The following is a 25,391-nucleotide window of genomic DNA, read 5'->3' as shown; positions in this document are numbered from 1 at the left end:
AAAATACACAAAGTTACCAGAGATTGATGTATTTGTTGGTGTCCCATCCAACAAATCCATTACTTGAGTAGTGGAAGAAGGTTTAGTTGCTGGCGCAATTCCTATAATAAAATAAAGTAATATACTTTGAGTTCAAAATAAAAAGTTGCAAAACAAAGTAATTATAATAACTTAATAAGCATATTAAATTTTAATGATATACCTTGGTTGGAGGAGACTGCATCAGAAACTAATATATCATTCTGAACAGTAGGTGCTCCAATCGAGAGAAGGTCCATGAGAATATCTGTACCCTCTGATGGAACAATGCCTTGATCTACAATAAAACTATACTGATAATTTTTTTGAGGCAAATCAAGCTAATAATATTGCTCCTTTTTACAAGCTTTTAACTAAACTAGAACCAAACTTAAAACTAGGTAAAACTGTTTTTGGCATCCGACTATAAATTGAACTGGTGTGAGACATCAAAAAAATCTGCTGAGCACGGAGAACCTTAGAGACAACTAATTGCCATTGCAGAATAGAATAACTTTCTATCAAGTATAGTCATTTTTGTCTGAAAATATAATTAGACAAGAGAGGTGTAGCTAAGTGAAATAAAAGTAACTAATATATTTTTCAAGGCAAAACAAGATAATTATGTTACTCCATTTCACAAGCTTCCAACAAAACTAGAACCAAACTTAAAGCTAAAATAAAAAACTGTTTTTGATGTGTGACTATAAACTGAGTGGACTGAAATTGAAACCTATTTAAAACAGCATAATGTAGAAGCACTTCAGTGTCACTACATTTACTGAAAACGAATTTTGTGACAAGTGTTCAATATCACGAGATCAAATTCTTGTACCAACTGAATACTGATCAACTAACACGTCATATGTTAGGATATTATGTATTCTATTTTTGGATGGAGGTGTCATGCAGATGACATAATTTTTATCTTGTTGCAATATATACTTTTAAAAATGCTTAATTTCAATATGAAAAATTAAACATCACCAATATGAGAGGATGTTTATCAGACGATGATCATTTCATATGACCCGGCTTGGTTGTAGTAATCAATGCTAGGGTTAATAACTCATGCCTGTGTGAATTACCCTGCTTTCGCTTGACTGCACTTTTCCTGTTCTAAACAATCGTTACCTTCTAATGGGAATATCAGCGCAACAAGAAAAATAAAAGAATGATAATGCCACACTTTAACTACCAAACAGTTGCTTTTATTAGAGGTAATTATCTACTAGCTACCTCATATTTAAGGACTGAGGTAATTATCTCCTAGCTTTATTCATATCATGTGCAAAAGCATCTTTTCTTTGAGTACAAGAATACGATTAATTCCTAGCAGTAGGAATTTAGTAGCACATGTAGCCTAAGGAAAATATGTAATCTTGCAGTAAACACTACTAAGTTTTGGGTCCAAGTAGATCACAAGCTCTTAAATTGCATAAATATTCTCTAGATTCCTCAGAGATTCTTAAATTATTCTGAATTTGTGCTTTGGCTACATGATTCTACAAAGGATAATTGTGACTTTTCAAGTTACTACCATTTATCAAACTAGTCCCTCATGAAATATGCACACAATTAAATTCATGACTAATCCAATAAACTATTGACAATTGTCTTTCCCACTACTTTCAGATCTCTACACTTCCATTCATGTTTCTACACAATACTATGCACAGGCATAGCAGCAGTTAAAGTATTCTTTGTTTACAACATTTTTCTCTAGTCTTGACTTTCTGATTTGCTTGCAATCCTTTAACACAAAAACTTAGCAACATCAAGGCACAAATTTTGTTATACAAAGGTATCAATAGTGAGGAGAAAATGCTAAAACCTGTGGATCCTGTATTAGTCAAACCAATGCCTAACAGGTCATGGAGATACTCGTTAGATGACGAAGTATTAGCCGGGTTATCATCTGAACTTAAATCAAGTAAATCCAAATCAGGAGTTGCTGGAGCATGGATTACACCATTTGGAAGCTTTAACGAAGCCCTAGAATTTGATTTGCTAGTTTTATCTGCTGAAACATTTGCTTGTGAAGAGCTAGCTTTCTTCAAAAGATAAGTCATCTCATCCAGGACAGGCATCCGCTCAAGCAAAGAAGGCCTGCATATTTACAAAATTAGTCAGAAATGAATATGAGGTCCAAGACAAATGCTAGCATAATATTTATGTTGAAACATAATATTACAAAGTGTTTACTTTATATTCTGATGCCTCTGGATTATAGAGTTGAACTCAATTGCCCTTTGTTGTAACTCAAGCACAACACTCCCTTTATGATACATAATGATCTCTCTTATCCTCCTAGAAAATCATATAATGAGCACAACGTTAGGAATACAATGCCATCCTAGCATTATTAAATCATTATTATAGTTCTACAAAATACTTGTTGCATAATGAGGAAAAAATATTTCTTTTTAATTTTTTATCTATTAGAACTATGCAAAAGCATGTACATTCAATGTTTTCAAAATATCCAAAAGTATATAAGCTATTTTGAAAACTGAAGATGCCTGATGTAGAAAATAGGATTTATTCAATGACATCTACTAGGTAATAACTAAGAACACAAGATCTTATTATTAAACTAAAAGGATAAATAATAAGGCACAATGATAAAAACAGATAGAAGAGAGATATGAAACATTTTGAAACAGAAAAAAACCTATGGATGCTTGTAATGTTGATAAATTTATAGGGGTTTGATAAATTCTCCTCCATATGCAGGCATGCCACTTGTAAATATATCAAAATAATCCACCAATGGCTGCAAGACTCTAAATTAGTTGTACAGAGATTCTGTTTTCTTTTATTAAAAGGAAATTTTATGGCATTAACCATGTTGCACATAGTAAGCTCCAGGGATATCAGAACTCAAGGAGTTGAAATTTCTGTATAGGGAGTCAGACCAGCAGTAGACCTACAAACCCAAGCAAAACTAGTTAACTTGTCTGTGCATTGGTTGGCTTGCCTATGTTGTGACCCAGTTTATACAAACTGAAGTGTTTCTAGAAGAAGAGACAGTGGGATATTATACCTTTACCAGTCAAACATACAATGCCTTCCGACCAAAAATCTCAAACAGGTTGGGTGACTGGCAATCACCAAGTTGTTGATACCATTGTTGTGGTCTATTTTATGGTTAACCAGGTTGGGTGAGTTGCAATCACCTAGTTGTTGAAACCATTGTCTGTGACCCACTTTATCTATCATGCAACCATAGGACCTTGACATCTAGGAAAAGAAAAACACCCTGCAGGGTGCACCAATGCAGAGAATAGGTCATTTGTTCAATCTGCTGTGTGTATTTCAGCTTATTTCAAAGACTGAATCTACCCAGGGACAGTTACAAAATTGAGGATAGAGAAGCCAAAGGGATTAAAATACTTAGGACATCACAAAAGCAAAAAATGGAAAAGGTACCACACTGTCAGATTCTAGGTTGTGGACCTTTGCTCTCTAAATTAACTGCTTAAGGCTTGACATCGGTTATTCTTGTTTCCCCTACTTATCATGTCATCTTGCCAAAGGATACAATTGAGACAGTACTGAGTCAATAACATCTAATTTATAAGGAAGAGGAGTTTAAACTGATTGATTTGGATATTTATACTGCTTAAATGTTGAGGAAAATAGCATATCTTAGTTGAGATACAAGGGAAAATTATCAATTCTCATGCCCAATTAATAAAATATCATAAGGAAGTATATTGCACTTCAGAAGAGAATAAATTCATATTAAAATGTCTTCAATAGTGAAAAAAGGCAGAAAAATCATCCCAAAACCAGAATATTCATCTTAAGGTTCAAATGTAGTAGATAAAAGACTAGCCTTTTTGACAACTTTGCACACTTCAACAAATGAACACCAATATTCATCTTAATATTTTGTTCTAATAACTTCAAATACACAGAATGGTATATTAATGGGATCTTAAAATGTCATAGAAAATGATCAAACCAAACATGAAAATAGTAACTTGGATCTAATTCTTGAAGAATTAGTAGAAGATAGGTAAACTAAACAAACACTTCTTATTGTGCTTGACAACCAATTGTTTGTTCAACAACTATGAAGATAAAAAATTTCCTTTGGTAGGAAAATAGAAGAATAATTCAAGTTTGGTTGGAAAATGAATAACAAAAGCATCTAAAAAATATTTAAACATATCTAAAATGCTTGAGTATACACATGAAAGAGAAATAGTTTTTGAATTTGCAACGCAGACGTAAGTGCTACAATATTGTAGTTCATGAGAAAGTGCACTTGAATGATTTCGAGCAATGACCTTTTAAACTTGTTAACAAATTTTTTTTTTCATAATTAACAAAAAAATAAAAGAACTCATAAATGATAAGAGATGCATCACTAGTGCAAAATGCTTTCGAGCAATGAGCCTTTTAACTTGTTAACAAAAAAAAGAACTAAGAGCCTGTGTAGATCATAAAACATTTAGCATAAATTAGAAACAAAAAATAATTATAAAAAAAAAAACAAATGGAATTGCCTAATAATGCACGATTGCTATATAACCAATGGCCAATGGTCATTTTACTTTAAACAAGAAAAAAAAGGAAGAGTGCGTAGAATAGAAGCAACTAGTGTAAATTTAAAATCAAAAGATAAAGATATCGACAAACCAAAATTCATAAACTAGAGTAGATCACAGTGCTTTTAGAAATAATTATTTTATTGAATAAACCAGATGTGTGGATTACTTGTTATTATTTATCTTGAAAATGAAACTATCTACTCTAAACATTTAAATGCCAAATTGTCATATATAGTATTATACTATTATATATGTTAAAATATCTTTTATTGCTGTATTTATGCCATGTCATTTCTATTTTTACAATATTTGATGTATCATCATATTCGTATAGTGCTACACCAGAATCTATTCTTCTCAGAAGGAAAATAACTGACAGTTTATAGAACTATAGTTAAGGTCCATTAAACCTAACAAACACATTAAGGTATAAAGCAAGTGAAATTTACAGCAATGAGAATTGATAGTAAAAAAAGGAAACAATTCACTCTATCCAATTTAGGAACTTGCTCTGATGTAGGGGGAAAACGTGATGAAAGCTTCAGAAGAGCAATCAAAGACAATGATTGAGTTGTAATGTCGGGTGAGCAATTTTTCAAAGAAGCCTCCAAAACATCCACAGCATCAGATTCTGTTACCTGCAAACACATATTTGTTTGTTTAACAAAGCATAGGTTGAAAAGATATAAAATGAAAATAAGCTACTCACAAGGATGGTAACTAGTTTTGTATTGCTTACGAACACAGAATGGAGGAAAAATTACAGAATTTGTGACACTAACAAAATAACATGTCAGAAATTATCATATTGAATATAAAAGAAATGGTGGATGAGAGCCCAACAATAAAAGAAATGCTTTACCAACCCATTGTTTTGTTTAAGCCAGGGAACTCCTTTTCATCTGGACCAATGCGTACCAACAGGTACATATGGGTCCGGTCATGAACCAGTATGTGGACCGACCCCATTTCAGGCAGTCTGGACCAGTCTAATTGTAAAAAGAAAGATTTAAAAGGATTGAAATTAGGGCTTGCAATTGTTAGCCCTCTTCTCTGCAGATTCCTCTTCCCGCTACAAATCGCAAGCCCTCTTCTTCGCTGAACCTTCTTCTCGCTGCCATTTGCCATCCTTTACCTCCCCTCTTCTAGCTGTCATCTGCTGCTGATTACCTCTCCTCCACCACCTTCTCCTCCTTCCTTTTCCTTCTTTTTCCTCTTCCTCCATCCTCCTCTTCCTTCCTCTTATCCTTCTTCTTCTTCTTTGGTACATACCAGTGTACTGAATGATAATACACTGGTACTGGTTGGTACATACCAGTCTGGCCCTATTCTGGTATGAAATTGCCAACCTTGGTTAAAGCAATTTCTTTATTTGTACTATTGCTCCATAGGCAATTATTTAAAATAAAATCTACAAGGGCATCATTGTACTTGAAAGCAAGGTCTGTCATACCGAATCATACCGCCCAGTATAGGCGATATGTACCGGTCCGATGGGCTACCGGTACACGGACTGCCCGCTACTGGGCGGTACATACAAAAAAACCCCGTATCGGATGATACGGGGTAATATCGGGCGGTAACGGTCGATTTCGACCATTACCGCCCGGTACCACTTGGTAACGGTCGAAATTGACTGTTATCGCACTGTAGCAGTGCTACAGTGCTCCAACGATCAATTTGACCGTTGGAGCCCTTTCTCATTCTATTTAAGTTATTCTTCTCTCCCCTATTTAAGCCAAAGGGGAAGGCAGTAGCATCAGTTGCATCGTTGGAAAGAATCGAGTCGGGCGACGAGACACCTTCACAATCACATTCTCTTTCTCGCTCGGTCCAGAGACATGACAGCAACATAGACAGTAGTGCCTCGACAGATGATGGCGGTGATGCCGGGCAGTCGTTGGTCTCGTCTACACAACTTGAGGGTGGTGAATAGACCGAGGAGCAATATTTTACATATGCCACTCAAGATTTAGATCATGGAACTCGACAAGGTACTGGTCAAGTTTATGCGCGGAAGCGGAAGGGGAAGGCAGTGGATGAATATGAACAAATGCGACAGAGCATACTAAACACAGAAAGAGGCTCATTGTATTAATAGCCATCGTATTATGGAGAATCATACGGGCAACAACAGTATGGTGATAGTTGGTCATCCTTCTCTGAGCAATAGTATGATACAAAACAGTAGATCAGTAACGAAAGTAAAAGCTCTGACATTCACCAATATATGCCTCAAGAGCTGCCTCGGACAAATATGATTCATGACGATCAGTCTACGATCAGCACCACATTGATGCATCAATGACATACGGTGTATCAATACACTATGTCATGAGATTAATTTCATGATTGGGTCCAACAAACGTATCATATTGATATGCAGATGTATCGAATCGAGGACCCCGATCCACCACCCGTGGAGGCCCGTCGTTCGTTTTGGTGGTAGAATCAAGTAATCAACAATCAGGTATATCTACATATGTGATTATTTAATTTATTTAAATTTTAGAGTTTATATTGTAACAAAATAGTCTAACAATTCAACTGATTTTTCTGTAGATATTTCAATCTATAACGGGTTGAAATACGAACCTCGAACAAGGCTACCTCAAAGGCCGAAAAAGATATGTGATACTATTTTTACCTAATTTATATTGATTTTGCTAAACTTATACTATTACTATATTTATTTGTAATTTGAAAACCCTATTCTAACTTTTTTTTTAATTTTCAGGTATTTTCGGAGGGTTAAATCTGTGAAATTAGGTGTACCGCTCGGTACACCGTACCGTACTATACCATATCGAGCCCAGGTTGAAATGCCGGTACGGTACGGTAATGCGAACCTTGCTTGAAAGAACAAACAAAGAATGATTCTGAATGTCATGTAAGACAGAAATCAAGTATAAACAAAGAATTTTTTGTTTGTCAAAAAATTCATGACAAGGATTTACAGTACCATAGATTTGACACTAGTATTTCAGAACCATTGAAGAGATGATTTATTTCAAGTGCCAGGTTAGCATGTTGGTAAAGTTTCTTTGGTGGCCTAGCATGTTGGTAAAGTTTCTTAGGTGGCATAACATGTTGCCAAAATATCTTAGGTGGGTGGCATAGCATGTTGGTAAAGTTCCTTGGGTTGCATATTAGAGACCTGGGATCAGATCATGCTTCCTTCAAAACATACAAGTAAAATATCCAGATGAACATCAGTTACACCAGAGTAAAGAATCTGTTGGAAGTTTTGAACTGTCATGGATATCTGTATGTGGAGAGACATTTTCACTTGGAGTATATAAAATTAGGCAAAATTTTAGTACATCGTACGAATTACATAGCAATGGGCAGGATTGGGCTTATCCTAGCTAAAATAGATCATGAAGAGATCAAGTCAGGATGGGTCAAACATCTCCAGAAGCTGTGTTTCCATTAGCTGGTCACTAGAGCACGTGACTGATTCAATCCATTGTCTCACTCTCACACAGCTAAAATTTTAATCATGCTCAAACCAATGCTACATAAAAACTCCAAGTTTCTGCTTGACAAAAGATTGATCTCAAACTAAGTTTGACACAGATGATCTTAACTGAATTTATCTTGGAAGACTGCAAATTGTGCAAAGAGAAATCATACAACCAAGGTGCATATATAGTGAGATTTTTTGATATGATACAGTAGTAGACTTCCAACAACTCTGCCAGTTATAGAATTAACTAAAGCATGGTACACGCCACCCAATATCTGGCATCTCATGTCATTCTGAAGAAAAATAAAAATTGATACATGGGCACATGGTTAAAATATCCATATATATTGGCCAATATTTGGCAGTGCAAGCAAACAACAGGAGTAGACCCTACAGCTTGGTACCACTCGGTCTTATATGGCCTGTTCATTATATTTTGCTAGTGAAACTGGATGGTTCATTCTGATGAAGAATAAAAAATGATACTTGGGTGCATCATTCTAAATATCCATATGTATATTGGCCAATATTTAGCAGCCCAACCAAACACTGGTAATAAAACCTAGAGCTTGCACCACTCGGTCAAATATCAATTTTTCATTATTTTTTCTATTGATACCGGGTGGTAAAGGTTTATATACCACTCGATATCTCAATGCTGACAGGCTTATCGGACTTCTATTTAAGGACTTCACTTGCTTGGCTGATTATGGTATTTGCATCAACATGGGACTTAAGTTGCAAAATGCTTACCTTTTGTTATTTCCACTACTAGTTTCATAACATGTATTGACTCTTCTTTTTTGCCTTTTTTTCATGCATTTTTCTGACATGCAGGTATGCTGATGGCCCGAACAGTTCACACTGCCGCACAGTGCACTAGTTAGGTGTTCAGAACCTTGGTTCACAAGTAAGAATTGATGTCGTGCGAGCAATACCAAATACTTGGTTTTCCAGTACTTTGTTACACAAATTTGTTAACCAAGATGAAACAGACTACAAAGAATTTTGAATCTAAGCTAGAGTTCACTTTTGCCTTAGAGCAATGTTATCATGTTCCTCTAAAAAGGGTCCTCTTCAGCTTAACTTTAGCTCAAGCAAGAATCAGGTGAAGAAACATCCCAAGCTTGAGTTGATTAGACCTATGCTGGACCAATCTTACTTACCCCTAGAATAGATCCAATATGTCAAGGATGACAACAATGATCATAGTGGCTTGTCATGCAAAATATAAAGTGACAGAAAACAATAACAGGATAATAACAGCATAACTATATCATGAAATGCAAGAGATATAATTGCGAAAACACCCTTGAGAAAATAATAAAGGATATCTATGTACTGAAATTCAAGGGTCTAACTGCAAAAGCCATTATGTACCTACGAGCAAGTAATAAAATATTTCACTGATGTTAGGAAAAGACAGTGATTTAAAAAGCGCTAGGCGTCAAAAGGCGCCAAGGTCCAAAAACTCCCGAGGTGCTAGGCGCTCGTCTAGGCGCTCGCCCGAGCGAAGCGAGACGTTAAAATATAAAAATATATAATATAATTAATATAATTATTTAAATAAAAAATATGCTATTAAATTAAGAAAATCGAGTACAAAATCACAATGTCATATTAATAAAAAGTCTCAAAAATCAAAACAATAAAATTTTACATCAAATCTATTGAGTTGCTCTGTACACTTGCCATTTATTCTTAAACCTAACAATAATTTTAAATAAATAAAAATTAATAGTATTAAAATTAAAATAATATATTATTAATCTAATAAATAAAAATACTATTATTAGTATACAGTTAGCGGTATACTGTTAATATACTGTTAACAGTATAGTGAGAAGAGTGTGAGAAGACCGAGGCTGCTAAGGCAACGACAGCGGTAGCGGGAGTGGCGAGCGATAGTGGGAGTGGGAGTGGGAGCGGGAGCTGCGAGTGGCGAGCGATGAGCGACGACAACAGCGATGTGCGACGATTGTGGTAGCAGCGAGTAGTGACAATGGCAGCAGCAGTGGCAGCAGAGAGCAACGACAACGGAGAAGAAATCTCAACGGCAAAATCGCAAGTGTTAGGGTTGGGGAAGTCGGGGAAATCGTGAGAGGGAGCCTATCGGTGATTTAGTTGGTTCGATTGAACCAACTAAAGCACCGGAGACTGAACCAGACGTAAAACACTGGTTCGGTCGCCTGGTTTAACCCGGGTGCTCGCCCGAAGCGCCCGGGGCCTGGGCTCGGGTGAGCGCCTAGGCGGCACCTCGTTGAAGCGAGGCGCTCAGGCCTCGCCTCGCCTCGCCCGAGCGCCTAGGCGAGCGCCCGAGCGCCTATTGAAATCACTGGGAAAAGATGGGTTAAAAATGAATTAGATAGATAAACAAAACAAAGGGCTCAAATTAAAAAAGCCACTCATGCACTAGAAAAAGAATCCAAGTTCTATGGGAAAGGCTAGAAAATATTTAAGTAGTAAACTAATGAATCTACTGGAGAATTAACATATTTACAGGTGTTTATTTATCCTTAGTGAACATATGCCATCAGAATATAAAATCCAATTTCTGTGAGAGATGTAATGGAGATAAAGAACACCCCCCAAAAATATGAAATATAAATGCATCAAAGGTCTATCCAAAACATAAAATATCAGTCTCATTCCAGTACCACAGTGGTTAGTCAGTATGGTAGCAATGGAGGAAGAAGTGGCAGCAACTCGGAAAAGGAGGAAGAGGCATGGTGATTTTATGATGGGCGGAGGAGTTGGTAGCAAAGTGGAGGAGGTGGAGAAGGGGAGAGAAAACACAAAAAGAGAATGAGGGAAAGAAAGCGAGAGAGAGAGAGAGCACACTTCAGAGAAAGAGAAAATGAAAGAAAAACAAAGAAAAATGCATAATTATCACAATTGTTACTTAAAATTTTAAGAAAATGATACACAGTTTGGTACCAGTCTGCTTTTGCCCAGTAGGGTGAGTTTTCTAGGTGGTACAATCCATATCAATGATTGTTTGTACCAAGGTATACAATTTCGAATAATACCGCTCGATACGGGTGGTACATATCGGTCCGTTAGTTGACTGATACATGAACCGCTCGTTACCGGACGAAACGATATATATATTATATATAGTTATATATATAATTATATATATATATATAAAAGGCAACGTCGCATTGCCTTTTTCGACAATGTCACCTTTTTCGACGAATATTTATATATAAATATATAAATAAATAAATAAATAAATATAAATATATATATATATATACGAGGCGACATCGCCTTTTATAAAAATATATATATAAATATATATATAATATTATATGGTACGAAACATGCAGTATATACCAGTCCAGACATGGGCTGGTACGTGGATCACCCTGTTTCGTACCATTTTAGGTTGTACAAACTAAGGTTCGGAATTTCGTACAAACTAAGGTTCAAAATAGAAAAAGCGGTACGGCCCATGCAACTCCGGAATTAAAAAAAGAAAAAATCAACACGAGCCCTCTTCTCGTGTATGATGCTGCTGGCGTCACCACTGCCATTGATGCTGCCTCATCACTGCCCATGCTGGTACTTCACCGCCGCTGCTGTTTCATGATATTGGTGTTGCCGTCGCTGCTGTTCCTGATGCTGCTACCACTACCACTGCTTCACGAATCCTTAGTCACATTGTTGCTGCCACTACTAACGTCGTTGCCACCACATTCCTACTTCCTGGGTTTGCTCCCACCACTTCTCCTCGTCTTCTTCCTTCTTCCTTCTCCTCCACCGCTTCTTCCTTCTTACTCCTCCACCACTTTCTCTTTTTCCTTCTTCCTTCCTCCTTCCTCCTCTTATGTTCCTCCACCATGCCTTCCTCTTTTCCCTCTTTTTCTGCCTCTCTGAAACATTGGTACATATCGGTGTACCATGTGTCAGTACACTAGTATTGACCAGTATGTACCAGTCCGATAGATCACTGAAATGGGTCCGGTACCTGAATTGGCAATCCTTGATCTATACCATATTGAATTGAGCAAAATCACCTATCAGACTAGTAAATATTGATTCATATTGATCGGTGCGGGTAATATTTTAAACCTTGTGCCTATCATTCTTCGTACATATAGTAAATTTGAAAGTAAAAAAGCAATTTATTTTCAAACAAGAAGTACAACAACATAAGGACGGCTAATGGCCATATGGCATAATTTTTTTATCAAGTTCAAGCCCACGTGTGAGTGTCATCAGTCATGTATGCCATTTGATATAATATATATATTTTAAAAAAAAATAAAAAACAAAGATTATTCATAAATCATAAACATAACGTAGAGAGGCATGCACTTACAGTCATCGGTTCCTCCATTTCCAACACCTTAACATTGTTAACCAGCATCTCACCATATTCACCAATGCACCATACTGCTACTCGAACTAAACTTTCCTAGGGAATGAGTTAAAACAGACATGGGGAAATTAGATTGCCTGAAACTTAGCATCAAGATACAAAGTTGGTTTTACCCACCTGATCAGAATAAGTTTGAAATGCTTTATACAGTGACCTTACACAGTACCCTTGAAGATAGGGGGCATTGCTTATTGCAACTATAAGAGCATGCCACACATCATCTTTAACATAGTTCCCAGCCTATAAAACATCATAAGTTGACAACACTGTTCAGAAGCATTATTGTTGCTGAAAAAAATCCTAAATTGCTTTTCCATCTACTAGTGCTTGTAAAATAAGATCTAAAGCTCAAGCAATCAATCTCAAAGTGAAAATATATTAAGAAGTCACTACTTGAAGTTGCCAGACAAGTACTTCAATTCAATTAGGCAATAAAATAAAAAATGTCCATCAACGTCAGATGTTCTCAAATTATAAATCAAGGCTTTAACTTTTAAATACGGCGATAAATGTACCACCTCATATATAATGGTCCAACTGGGAACAATATGCCAGTATACTGAAGTATCAAATATATTTTGACAAATAAACAATAATCATTTTGGGGCACATAGAGACCCTTGTTAGTGCAAAAACGAAGAGAAGATGTTTATGCAGCGACGACCCTTGTTAGTGCAACATAGAGTGAAGATGCTCATGCAGCAACAACAACCTTGTTAGTGCAACATCCATGTTCTCTGTTTGTTTTTGGTATAGGCAGCTTGAACAAGGCCTGAAAGTAGCCTTCATAGCCTCATATTGCTTAGTTTTGCACCTTATTTGCTTTATTCTTTTCGCATGTTACCAAGGTAGGCAATACCAAATGATACCGCCTAGTATGGGCAGTACGTATCGGTCCGACGGCGTATCAGTACGTGGACCGCCCGCAACCAGGCGGAATGGTTAAAAGAGACCCGTATCGGACGATACGGGGTAATATCGGGCAGTAACGGTCGAAATTTCGACCGTTACCGCCCGACACAACTCGGTAACGGTCGAAATCGACCGTTACCGCACTGTAATGGTCGAAATCGACTGTTATTGCACTGTAATAGTGCTATAGTGCTCCAACGGTCAAATTGATCGTTGAAGCCCTTTCTCATAATATTTAAGTCCTTCTTCTTTCTTATTTCACTCCTAAACCATTTTTTCTTTCCTAAACTCTACGAAACAATAATTTATGAATTCAATCGAGGCTAATTTGAGAAGATTAAGAGGAAGAATTTTCTAATCAAGAGGCATGTCAAGTTCTCTTTCTTTAATTAGAGAGTAATTAAAATATTTAATATTATGATTAGTGTGTTTTATGCATATTAAATATTAAAAAATATTTATGATCCTACGATTAGGCATTTTAATGATGATTTAATCGAAATTTGTTCGATTTTATGTCAATTCAATGTGTTTAATACCTATTAGGGTGTTTGCCATGTTTATAATGTTGAAAGAGAAGTAATTAGTAGAAAATTAACTATGTTAATCATGTAATTAGTATATCTAATGATGATTTTATCATAATTTGAATCATATTGGATCAAAATTACATATGCAATATTTCTTTTATGTGTTTGACGTATATATAATGGTAAAATAGGTTTAATTAAGTTTTATTAAAGTTATTTAATGCTGCGATTAATCATTTTAATAATGATTTAATCGAAATTTGTTCGATTTTATATCAATTCAATATGTTTAATACCTATTAGGGTGTTTGCTATTAAAAGAGAAGTAATTAGTAGAAAATTAACTATGTTAATCATGTAATTAGTATATCTAATGATGATTTTATTATAATTCGAATCATATTGGATTAAAATTACATATTTAATATTTTTTTTATTTGTTTGACATATATATGATGGTAAAATAGGTTTAATTAGGTTTTATTAAAGTTATTTTATGCTATGATTAGTCATTTTAATGATGATTTAATCAAAATTTATTCGATTTTAAGTCAATTCAATATGTTTAATACCTATTAGGGTGTTTGTCTATGTTTATAGTATTGAAAGAGAAGTAATTAGTAGAAAATTAACTATGTTAATCATGTAAATAGTATATCTAATGATGATTTTATCATAATTTGAATCGTATTGGATCAAAATTACATATTTAATATTTTTTTTATTTGTTTAACATATATATGATGGTAAAATAGGTTTAATTAGGTTTTATTAAAGTTATTTAATGCTGCAATTAATCATTTTAATGATAATTTAATCAAAATTTGTTCGATTTTATGTCAATTCAATATGTTTAATACCTATTAGGGTGTTTGCCATGTTTATAGTGTTGAAAGAAAAGTAATTAGTAGAAAAGTAATTAGTAGAAAATTAACTATGTTAATAATATAATTAGTGTATCTAATGATGATTTTATCATAATTTGAATTATATTGGATCAAAATTACATATTTAATGTTTCTTTTATTTGTTTGACATATATACGATAGTAAAATAGGTTTAATTAGGTTTTATTAAAGTTATTTAATACTGTGATTAGTCATTTTTTATCGATATTTGATCAATTTAATATGTTTATACTTTATAGTTTATTTGATTTAAATTTGGTAGGATTATGACACCAAAGGAATAGCCACATGATGATGCATGGGTTCATGCCCGAAAGATATGTAAGAACCGTCATTATTAGCAATGTATTTATTGTGACTACATTGGCAAGGGTGGAGGAATAACTCGGGTGAAAATGCATTTGGTTGGCGGGTATCCTGATGTTGCAAAATGCAAGAAGGTTCCGATGGAGATCCGTAAATTATTTCAAAGCAAGCTACAACAAGCAAAGGAAGATACATTAAAAAAGAAGGCAAGAGTTGAGGAAGAATATTATAGAGCTACATAGGAGCCAGTTTATGATCAATATGAGGGTTGCGACGATCAAGTCGACCCGGATCTCATAACTGGGATTCGTGCATAATTGGAGCATCAGTATACAATCGATGAAGCAATGAGGCATCGACGACTTGACTCACAATTGGAGCATGATAGTGGTAGTGGAATCCAGAGGTCGGCGAGCATGAGGCAGCCAACTACTCCTTCTCAGTTAGGCCGAACTAGTAGCATGTGGTATGGTGGACTCCATAGTTTTAAGAGAGGTCTTGGCAAGAGATCCGCACCAGATATTATTGATATTGATCCGTAAGCCTATCCCCCACAAACAGCGAAACAAACATGGATTAATGATGCATACACAAAAGAAAAAAAATGGGATATTGGGAAGGCAATCTCAAAATGGTTCAACTTTCATAGGACTCCAACCAACACAACCCAAGGTCCATATTATCAGAACATGGTCTCTTCTATTCAAAAGTCTGGCATGGGGATCCAACCTCCAACACCGGAGGAGATTTACGGCGTATACTTATATGAGGAGGTGGCAGAACTAAAGGATTAGATCAAATCCTTCGAGAGGCAATGAGACGAATATGGCGTGACACTGATGTGTGACAGTTGGACAAGACCAACAAGATTGAGTATCATCAACTTTCTTGTTTATTACAACAGAAGAGTAGTGTTTTATAAGTCTGTTAATGCTTATAAAAAGATCCAAGATGCAAACTACAATGAGAGCTTGATGGACACTATAGTAGAGGAGATTGGACCACAGTATGTTGTCCAAATAATAACCGACAATGGAGCGAATTTCAAAAAGGCCGGTTTGCAATTGATGGAAAAAAGAAAAACTTTGTTTTGGACTCCATGTACAGCTCATTGCATAGATCTAATGCTGAAGGATATTGGTGAGTTGGATGTAGTCAAGAATTGTGCAGCTCGAGCACAATCAATTACAAAGTTTATATATAATCATTATTGAGTCCATGATTTAATGCAAAAGTATGTAAACAGTGAGATACTCTGACCTGGAATTACTCGGTTTACTACCAATTTTATTGCATTAAAGTCATTACAGCAAAAAAGGCATGGCTTGAAGGCAATGGTCACCTCGCAAGAGTGGTCTGAATCCAGATATTTGAAATTGAGCGATGGAAAAAAGATAGCAAAGTCCATTCTTTCCTCTAGATTTTGGGAGACTACGATAGAAATCAGAAAAGGTGTGGAACAACTTTATATTGTCCTCCGTAAGGTCGATATGGACAAGCGTCCACAGATGCCGTATCTTAAATATATGCTGATTTCAGCAAGAGAGAAGGTTAGGAGAGCATTTAAAGATGATTTTAAGGCCGACCAATACGTACGGATCATTGATCGTCCGACCGATGTTCATATGGATCAAGATATCCATAATGTACTCAGAATAATTTAATTTATTATTATTTAGATAATAAAAAATCATACTAACAAAATTATGTCTTGTAGTGTATTATCTAAACCTGGCAATTCAATATCAATGTGCTCTCAGAACGCAAAATGATTTCCTAATGACACTAAGAAATGTTATATTTCGGCTCTTGCCAAACACTACCGATGCAACCGATGCCCTTATGAAGGGTCGATTATTTCGAGAAACAGTTGGTTCATTCTCCGACGTTGTAGCTGTATCGTGTCGTATCAATTATATTTAATGTTAATTATTTGTTATGCTAATAAAAACTTATTTATATCATTTTACAGTCGAGTGGTGGCTACAATTTGGAGGGGATGCACCACATTTAAGGAAGGTTGTCGTTCATGTACTTTCACAGACAACAACATCTAGTGGTTGCGAACGTAATTGGTCAACGTTTACATTGATTTATACGAAGGTCCGCAACAAACTCTCCTATAGACAGTTAGAGAAATTAGTATATGTCCATTATAACACGCGGCTAAGATTGCGATGTGATGAGTTGGATAAGGAGCCAGAGGAACCAGATATTGATCCCATTGACCTCCAATTCTACAACGAAGATTCAGAGCCAATGTTAGATTGGGTTGAAGCAGCAAAGAACCAAGAGGATCCTCTACTTGATGAGGCGGGAGATCCTCAGCGTCCTTCACATTTTATCACCGAGGCAATAGAAGAAGAAGAAGCACAACCCAATAGGTGGAAAATCCCCCTCGATTACAACGTGACAGGAGTTGAACAACATCGAGTTAAACTGCTCAAGGAACTACAAACACCCAACGGTTACAATCGTCCGCCCAGCGTGCAAAGGCACAGGGGAAGGCAGTAGCATCAGTTGCATCGTTGGAAAGAATCAAGTCGGGCGACGAGACACCTTCACAATCACATTGAGCAACTCGCTCGGTCCAAAGACATGATAGCAACACGAACAGTAGTGCCTCGACGGATGATGATGGTGATGTCGGCCAGTCATTGGTCTCGTCTACACAACTTGAGGGTGGTGCATGGACTGAGGAGCAATATTTTACACGTGCCACCCAAGATTCAGATCATGGAACTCGACAAGGTATTGGTCAAGTTTATGTTCGGAAGCGGAAGGGGAAGGGGAAGGGGAAGGCAGTGGATGAATTTGAGCAGATGCGACAGAGCCTACATGATATAGACACAAAAAAAAGCTCATTGTATTCACAGCCATCGTATTATGGAGAATCATACGGGCAACAACAGTATGGTGATAGTTGGTCATCCTTCTCTGAGCAATAGTATGATATAGAGCAACAGATCAGTAGCGAAAGTAGAAGCTCTGACATTCACTAATATATGCCTCAAGAGCTGCCTCGGACAAATATGATTCATGACGATCAGCCTACGATCAGCACCACATTGATGCATCAATGGGATACAGTGTACCAATACACTGTGTCATGGGATCAATTTCATATTGGGTCCAATAAACATATCATATTGATATGTAGATGTATAGGATCGAGGACCCCGATCCATCACCTATGGAGGCCTATTGTTCATTTTGGTGGTAGAATCTACAATCAGGTATATCTATATATGTGATACTATTCTTACCTAATTTACATTGATTTTGCTAAACTTATACTATTACTATATTTATTTCTAACTTAAAAACCCTATCCTAACTTTTTTTTTTTTTTTCAGGTATTTTCGGAGGGTTTTACAGCCTAAATTAGGTGTATCGCTCGGTACACCGTACCGTACCGAGCCAGCCTTGAAACACCAGTACGGTACGGTGTTGCAGACCTTGCATGTTACCTCACTTACAGAACATGTTGAGCGATTGTTGTGTCCATATGAAAATAATTAAAATCCCCATAAAAACCTCAGCATGTATGGGATAAAATGGGTTTGACAACACATCGTAAGACGCTAGCTATATTAGCCCCTTCAAACCACCAAGTTGTCATATACTTAACCAGAATTACCTAAGTCATGAGGCACCCTTGTGTTATCCGTCCACAAAGGGTCAACTTAGATGCAACCTCGCTCAAGTCCCGAAGGACTTGTAAAAGAGCAAATTGATTAGTTCAGAAAACAAGTAGTGAACAAGTTCTGATGTCTCACAAAAGAGAGTAGTTTTACAAGTAATTTAGCAAACACTTGGTGTATAAGAGGAAAAAGAGAGGAAGAGAAAATAAAGACTTTAGAAGATAAATAAATAGTCACAAGTCTACAAACGACTCCTCACCAAGTGTTTGGAGTGTTGGCAATTTCCCATAAGCTTTACGTGAAAACTTATAAATTCAATCAACACCCAACACTACTCCAAACACCCATCTAACCCTATGCCATACCGGGGGGGGTTCTAGGTAGGGTGCTGAGATGACTGATGTTTTGCCCCACACTATAGCCTACATAAAACAAGCTATGACAAGCGAAAACTAAGTCATTTTAGGATAGTTTTGCCCATTTCGGTGAGCGATCACTTTGCAGTTTTGCAATTATTCTTGCTTATAGTTTTCAAGCAAAACACAAAAAAAAGGCAAAACACACTGCCGAATGACTGTACAAAAAAAAAAAAGCATCAAACAGTTTATTGACGAAGGTGTTATGGCTGCATAACAATCGTTTATGACATTCTCCCCACTTAAATTATCGACGCCCTTATCGATAGTTGTTGGTAGACTTTGATGATTGCTTTTTCATGTCGCAAGGCATCTTTTGGCTCCTAATTGGCTTCTGTTCTAAAAAACTTTTGCCACTTCATTAACTACTTAATATGCTTCGTTCTAGTAGGTAACTTCCTCTTGTGATATACTAAAATAGCTTCAACTTGCTTTTCATAAGAGGCTTTGGTGGGGGGTAGCCAAGTTGAAACGTTTCTAAAAGCATCTTACGAATCTGAGTGGTAGGCCTTCAAGTTGCTCGTATGGAATACATTATAAATTTTGAGCCATGTCGGCATCTGCAACTTATAGGAGACAATGCCTACTCTGCTAATAATTAGGAAGGGCCCCTCAAACTTGCGCACCAGTCCTTTATGAACCTTATGCCTAAAGAATTGAAGTGATGCTGGTTAGAACTTCATTAACACCAAATCACCGACTTTTAACTTATCTGGTCGCCTTCCCAGATCTGCCCACTTTTTTATCTTCTTGGTCGCCTTCTCTAAGTATGCCCATGCAATATTTGTATTTCGATGTCATTTCTTTACAAAGTGATACGTTGACAGGCTACTTTTAGTATATTCGATTGCGAAAGTGTGAGGAGTTAATAGCTGTTGTTTTGTAATAATCTCAAAGGGGCTCTTGTTGGATTCAAAGCCCCGATGCAAGTTGTAGGAGAATTAGGCTATGTTCAATAACTTTAGCCAATCTTGTTGGTTGGCACCCACGTAGTGCCAAAGATATTACTCAAGGAACGAATTTATTCTTTCATTTGACCATCCATTTGAGGGTGAAGACTTCGGGAGAAGTAGAACATGGATCCCAACAATTTGAACAGTTCAGTCCAGAACACCCAAATAACTATGCGTCTTGATCACTGATGATATTGTGCGGAACTCCCAAATGCTTCACCATATTCTTCAGTATCAACTTGGCTGCCTCTTCTGTTGAGCATTGTAGGGGTATAACAATAGATGTTGTATACTTTAGGAATTGATCGAACCATCATTAGTATTGATCCAAGTCACTAACAGACCCTTTATTTCTCTACCTTATGTTGTTGGCAAGTAAGACGTTAGAACATATGCTTCCATATCTGTACTCATCTTTGGCCAATAGAAGACTCTCCACAAGAGCCAAAGTTCGGTGAATACATGAATGCCCCACCTGACACTCTCTCAGGAGTTCATGCTTTAAATTGTCCGCTAGAAGAACATAAACTCTATTCCCTTTAGTATAGACAAGTCTCTCTTGAACCGAAAATCACCGCACCTTGCCTTCTTTGATCAGTTGCATATAGGTTATAGCCTAGGGATCACTATACAGCCCATCCTTGATCCTAGAGAGAAAGTTGATTGCAATTGACTCGCTTGGCCTCCTTCCAATTGCACCGCATTCGTCAACTTCACCTTTCTCCTCAAGGTATTAGCCACGACATTTACTCTTCTTGGCTTGTACTTCATTGCCATATTAAATCCAACCAAGAAGTCCTGCTATCGTGCTTGCTTTGGAGAGAATTTCTTTTAAGTTTGGAAGTACCTCAACGTGATATTATCTGTCCTTAACATAAATTGCATTATGAGAAGGTATGTCGCCACACACGTAGATAGTGGACCATCGCTGTCATCGTGCAGAATAGTGTATAGTTTGTTCAACAAGACTGAATAATGCAAGAGGATGATGGTCTCTGACACTTCTAGAGGGAAGGATACCGATAGGGATTATACTATCAGCTAATCATCATCCAACACGTAGCCGCCACATGGAGTCTTCAATGGGAGGAAGAGATCCAAGTCACCTTCCACCAGTTTGCTCGCATAGATAATAGTTCAAAGCAGGTCCATGGTAGGAAGTTCAGAGTTATCCTCCTCTACCGCCTACGTGGACAAGAGAGCAAGAGGGGATCGTTGGGGGCAACTGGAGGCAGCCTCCCTATAAAATATTCGACAAATATTTTGCCCCTTTGTGACCAGGTATAAAAACTCGTATTCAACACGATGAGAGGGGACTGACTTTTTTTTACCACTCGCATCTGCACTAATACACCTTGGGTTACTAACTTGGGCATCGAAAGGACTAAGTTGGGAAACCTCTCCCGACCTCAGTCTTCATACAGGTGGCACCTCAGACAACCCTATGCACAAGGTCTTCAATTTTAAATAATACCGCCCGGGATGGGCAGTACGTAAAACCAGTACATAGATCGCCCGTTACCGGGCGATATATATATATATATATATATACACACATATATATATACATATATATATATATATATATACACATATATAAGGCGACGTTGCCGAGTTGACGCAACATCGCCTTTCCCTTCTCCTACATGGGGCGACGTTGCCGAGGCGACGCGACGTCGCCTTTTATAAAAATATTTATATAAAAAAATCTTATATATATATATATATATATATATATATATAAAATATTTTTTTTACTTATATATATATATACTTATATAGGCGACGTTGTTGAGGCGACGTCGCCCTGGGGAGAAGAGAGGCGATGTCACTTCGACGATGTCGTCGAATTTTTATTTTATTATATATATATATATATATATATATATATATATACCGAATGGTATACTGAACGGTATACCGCTCGGTATACAGTATCGTACCGTACCGAGAGAATGTCAAAACTCCAGTACGGTACCATATTTCAATCCTTGCCTGCGCATACGGGTCCGGACCACGTCAGGCTGACCAAGACGTCAATGACTTTTCCCCTAACAGATACGAAGAGAAAAGTTACTCCAACAGGATAAATATCTAGGAAAGATAAGTTTCGGTTCTTCAAAGGGAAAATCATGTGTAATGGACCACACATGTTGAGGAGGGGTACTTCAAGACAACAACTCCACAAAATTCAACGAATTGAGCAAGTGGTGAGGAGTCGTTGTATGATCTCGCATGAGGTAGTGTGTTGGTGGACTCATTGTGAGATTAAGTGAGGGAGCGACCCAAGGCAACACCAAACGAAGGCATACTTAGAGTCGATGTGGAGATTGGACTCAACGCGAGGGACACTATCAACTCAAACCAAACCGAGGAATAGAGTAACTTGGGTGAAACTTGGTGAAATGCCCAAGCCACACAAAGGGAGTCAACATAGAAGATGAAACATAAAGCGAAGGCATAAAGCTTTCCTTAGACAAAGGTTAAGAACATAAACTCTTATAGAAACAAGAGCGAGATCATGTTATTCCATGGGTCCCTCGTTTTGATAAAGCGGACTCATCTTGCATGATGCCATAGTTAAAGGGAGCTTCGAGGCATATGCACCTTATCTCAACGAAACATTTGATAGAGAAATTAAGGCAACCCAATTTACGGAGGCAAAGTTAGGGTCAAAAGACCTTAACACGGGGCAAGAGGATGTAGAGGCATGTACTCTTGAAGAATATGCCGTATTGTTGTCATTCGAGTTGTCGCGATGAAAGTAGTGCACAACGGAGATTATATTGGGAGCAGGAGCTCGGGATCCAAACAATGACATGTCACGACCCGGGTCTGATGAGCTAACTAGCCAATAACTCCATTTTGGTCCTCAACGGCGGATCAAAATGCTTAAGCGGGAGGTTACGTAGTACACTCATCAAGCCCTTATAAGCTAATCACACACATTCCCCACTTCCGATGTGGGACTAATGGGATATTACACTATCCCCAACTCAATTAGCTTGACGTCCTCGTCAAGGCCCGACATATCCCAGATCGAACCCTAGCATAGTGCATGTGAGGTTTAACTCAGTGGTGGCTCCACGCCGTGATGAGTTCTCCGACTCCATCCACGGGTAGCCCTTTCCTACTGCAGCCCTCTCACCCTGCCCTAATGCTAGGTCGGCTCTGATACCAAATGTCATGACTCGGGTCTTACGAGCTAACTGGCCAATAACTCCATTTTGGTCCTCAACGGCGGACCAAAATGCTTAAGCGGGAGGTTACGTAGTACACTCATCAGGCCCTTATAAGCTAATCACACACATTCCCCACTTCCGATGTGGGACTAATGGGATATTACATGACACACTAATTTCAGTGAAGTTAGTGAACTTCAAGAGCTATTAGGCGACAGACGATCCTAGAGCTACGCTTCGTCCGAGTGTGACCTAAGAGTAGATGGACGAAGGTTGATTGCTAAAGGAGTGAACATAATCAAAGGCCCTATGATGTGCTTGTAGAGGCTACACATGGAGAGATCCCAATCCGAGTTTATCCTACAAAGATTAAAATTTAATGGAGATGTTACTAGGAGGTGACATGGTGTGATGGATTGTGATGAAACAATTCGAGCCAATACGACACACGAGAGAAGTCCTGTAAGGGACTTTATCATACAGAGGTATGATTGGGAGTTGTTGGGAGTCTACTTTAGTGAACAACATGACGACGAGAAGAACTATGGATTCAAAGAGTGAATACCATTGTACCGCAGAGGGGCGTCTTCTATGCATGCATTAAATTTTGCATCGGATAAAAACCTTCATTATCACTATATGGGGGATATGTCCTACCGAGGGGGAATTCCAAGTGTAAGTTCCAATGAGTCCCATGGGTGGACTTAATCATATAGAGGTATGATCGAAGCAATAGGAGAGTTTGACTACTTCAAAGATCATATTCACTTAAGAGAGCTCGACAAGTCAAAGGATACGCTGAGTGAGCGAACATTGTAACCAAGGACACAAAGGAGAATAGAATCGATGCAAGCCCTGTAACATGATGACGGAGGTCACGAATGTGAGTTGTAGTCTGTCTTTCCATCGACCAAGAGGAACTGCTCGGAAAACACAGAGGCATTGAAGCGGGTGGTCGAAAGGGGCGAGGAAGCGACGATGAGTTCAGAGGGACTTAGCGACCCAAAACCAAGTATTGGTTACAATGGAGGTGGACTTGAAAGAGTATTGTAGAGGTAGATCTACCAATCACGAAGAAAGGGACATAAATGCGAGGTGATGGATAGTAGGGCCATGGGTATGGCAACGCCATGGTACCACAAAGGTGGGACTTTCGTGAAGTCATCAATCCCTTGCTCAACAAATATTCAAAGACCCTTCAAAGAAAATGGAAGACAACAGTTATCAAATTCTCACCCAAGGTACTTAATCTCGTACCGTACTAGTGTACCGAGCTTTGCTCAGTATGGTATAGTACATTGTACCGAGCGATACACCTAAAATAGGCATAAAATCATTCGAAAATACCTAAAAAATAATTAGGATAAGGTTTTTAAGTTGGAAATAAATATACATTTAGTATAGTTTTAACAAAACTAATTTAAATTAGATAATAATAGTGCTACATATCTTTTTCGGGCTTTGAGGAGTAGCCTTGTGCAAGATTCGTAATTTCAGTCCATTTTGGTTCGTCCTTCCGTTAATATTGAATTATCTACAAAAAAAATACTTCAATTGTTAATTATTTTGTATAAAACTTAAACTTTAATATTCAAATGAATTAAGTAACCACATATGTAGATATACCTGATTTTACTATTAAAACAAATGATGGGCCTCCATGGGTGGTGGATCCAGGTTCTCAATCCTATGTATCTATATCAAGGTATGCAATACCGTACCGTATTGGTATTTCGAGGTTGGCTCGGTACGGTACAGTATCATGTATCGCTCGGTACACCAAGGCGTACCGAGTGGTTTTAAATATTTCTTCCTCTTACTGTAGCACATTCCGTCGGGTAGCGGGCGGTCCGCGTACCGGTATGCCGTCGGACCGGTACGTACCACCCGTACCGGGCAGTACTATTCAAATTGCATACCATGATCTGTATATCAATATGATATACGAGTTCTCAATCCTATGTATCTGTATATCGATATGATATGCTTGTAGGACCCAATCTTGAAATTGATCCCACGATATAGTATATTGATACACTGTATACCATTAGTGCATCAATGCGGTAATGGTCGTAGGTTGATTGTCGTGAATCCACAAATCATT

At 37.4% G+C, this 25,391-nt stretch overlaps 1 protein-coding gene across 2 annotated transcripts in view; it reads right to left on the bottom strand.

Annotated features, from left to right (window-relative positions):
• LOC135625657 (AP-1 complex subunit gamma-2-like) overlaps nucleotides 1-25,391 on the bottom strand; it is a 104,099-nt gene that overhangs the window by 9,444 nt on the left and 69,264 nt on the right. The window contains exons 10-16 of one of the 2 annotated variants that reach the window (XM_065130736.1): nucleotides 12,554-12,676; nucleotides 12,377-12,472; nucleotides 5,091-5,218; nucleotides 2,224-2,328; nucleotides 1,853-2,127; nucleotides 203-316; nucleotides 18-101 (exon numbers count right to left, since the gene is read on the bottom strand). In XM_065130736.1, the coding sequence (XP_064986808.1) occupies nucleotides 18-101; nucleotides 203-316; nucleotides 1,853-2,127; nucleotides 2,224-2,328; nucleotides 5,091-5,218; nucleotides 12,377-12,472; nucleotides 12,554-12,676 (925 nt within the window). The remainder of the gene's footprint in view (nucleotides 1-17; nucleotides 102-202; nucleotides 317-1,852; nucleotides 2,128-2,223; nucleotides 2,329-5,090; nucleotides 5,219-12,376; nucleotides 12,473-12,553; nucleotides 12,677-25,391) is intronic. The other variant, XM_065130737.1, reaches the window with a different exon arrangement.

The sequence above is a fragment of the Musa acuminata genome, chromosome BXJ2-10, assembly GCF_036884655.1.
Source record: "Musa acuminata AAA Group cultivar baxijiao chromosome BXJ2-10, Cavendish_Baxijiao_AAA, whole genome shotgun sequence".
In the NCBI taxonomy this organism is placed as follows: Eukaryota; Viridiplantae; Streptophyta; class Magnoliopsida; order Zingiberales; family Musaceae; genus Musa; species Musa acuminata.
This window is presented reverse-complemented; position numbering and strand designations above follow the sequence as displayed.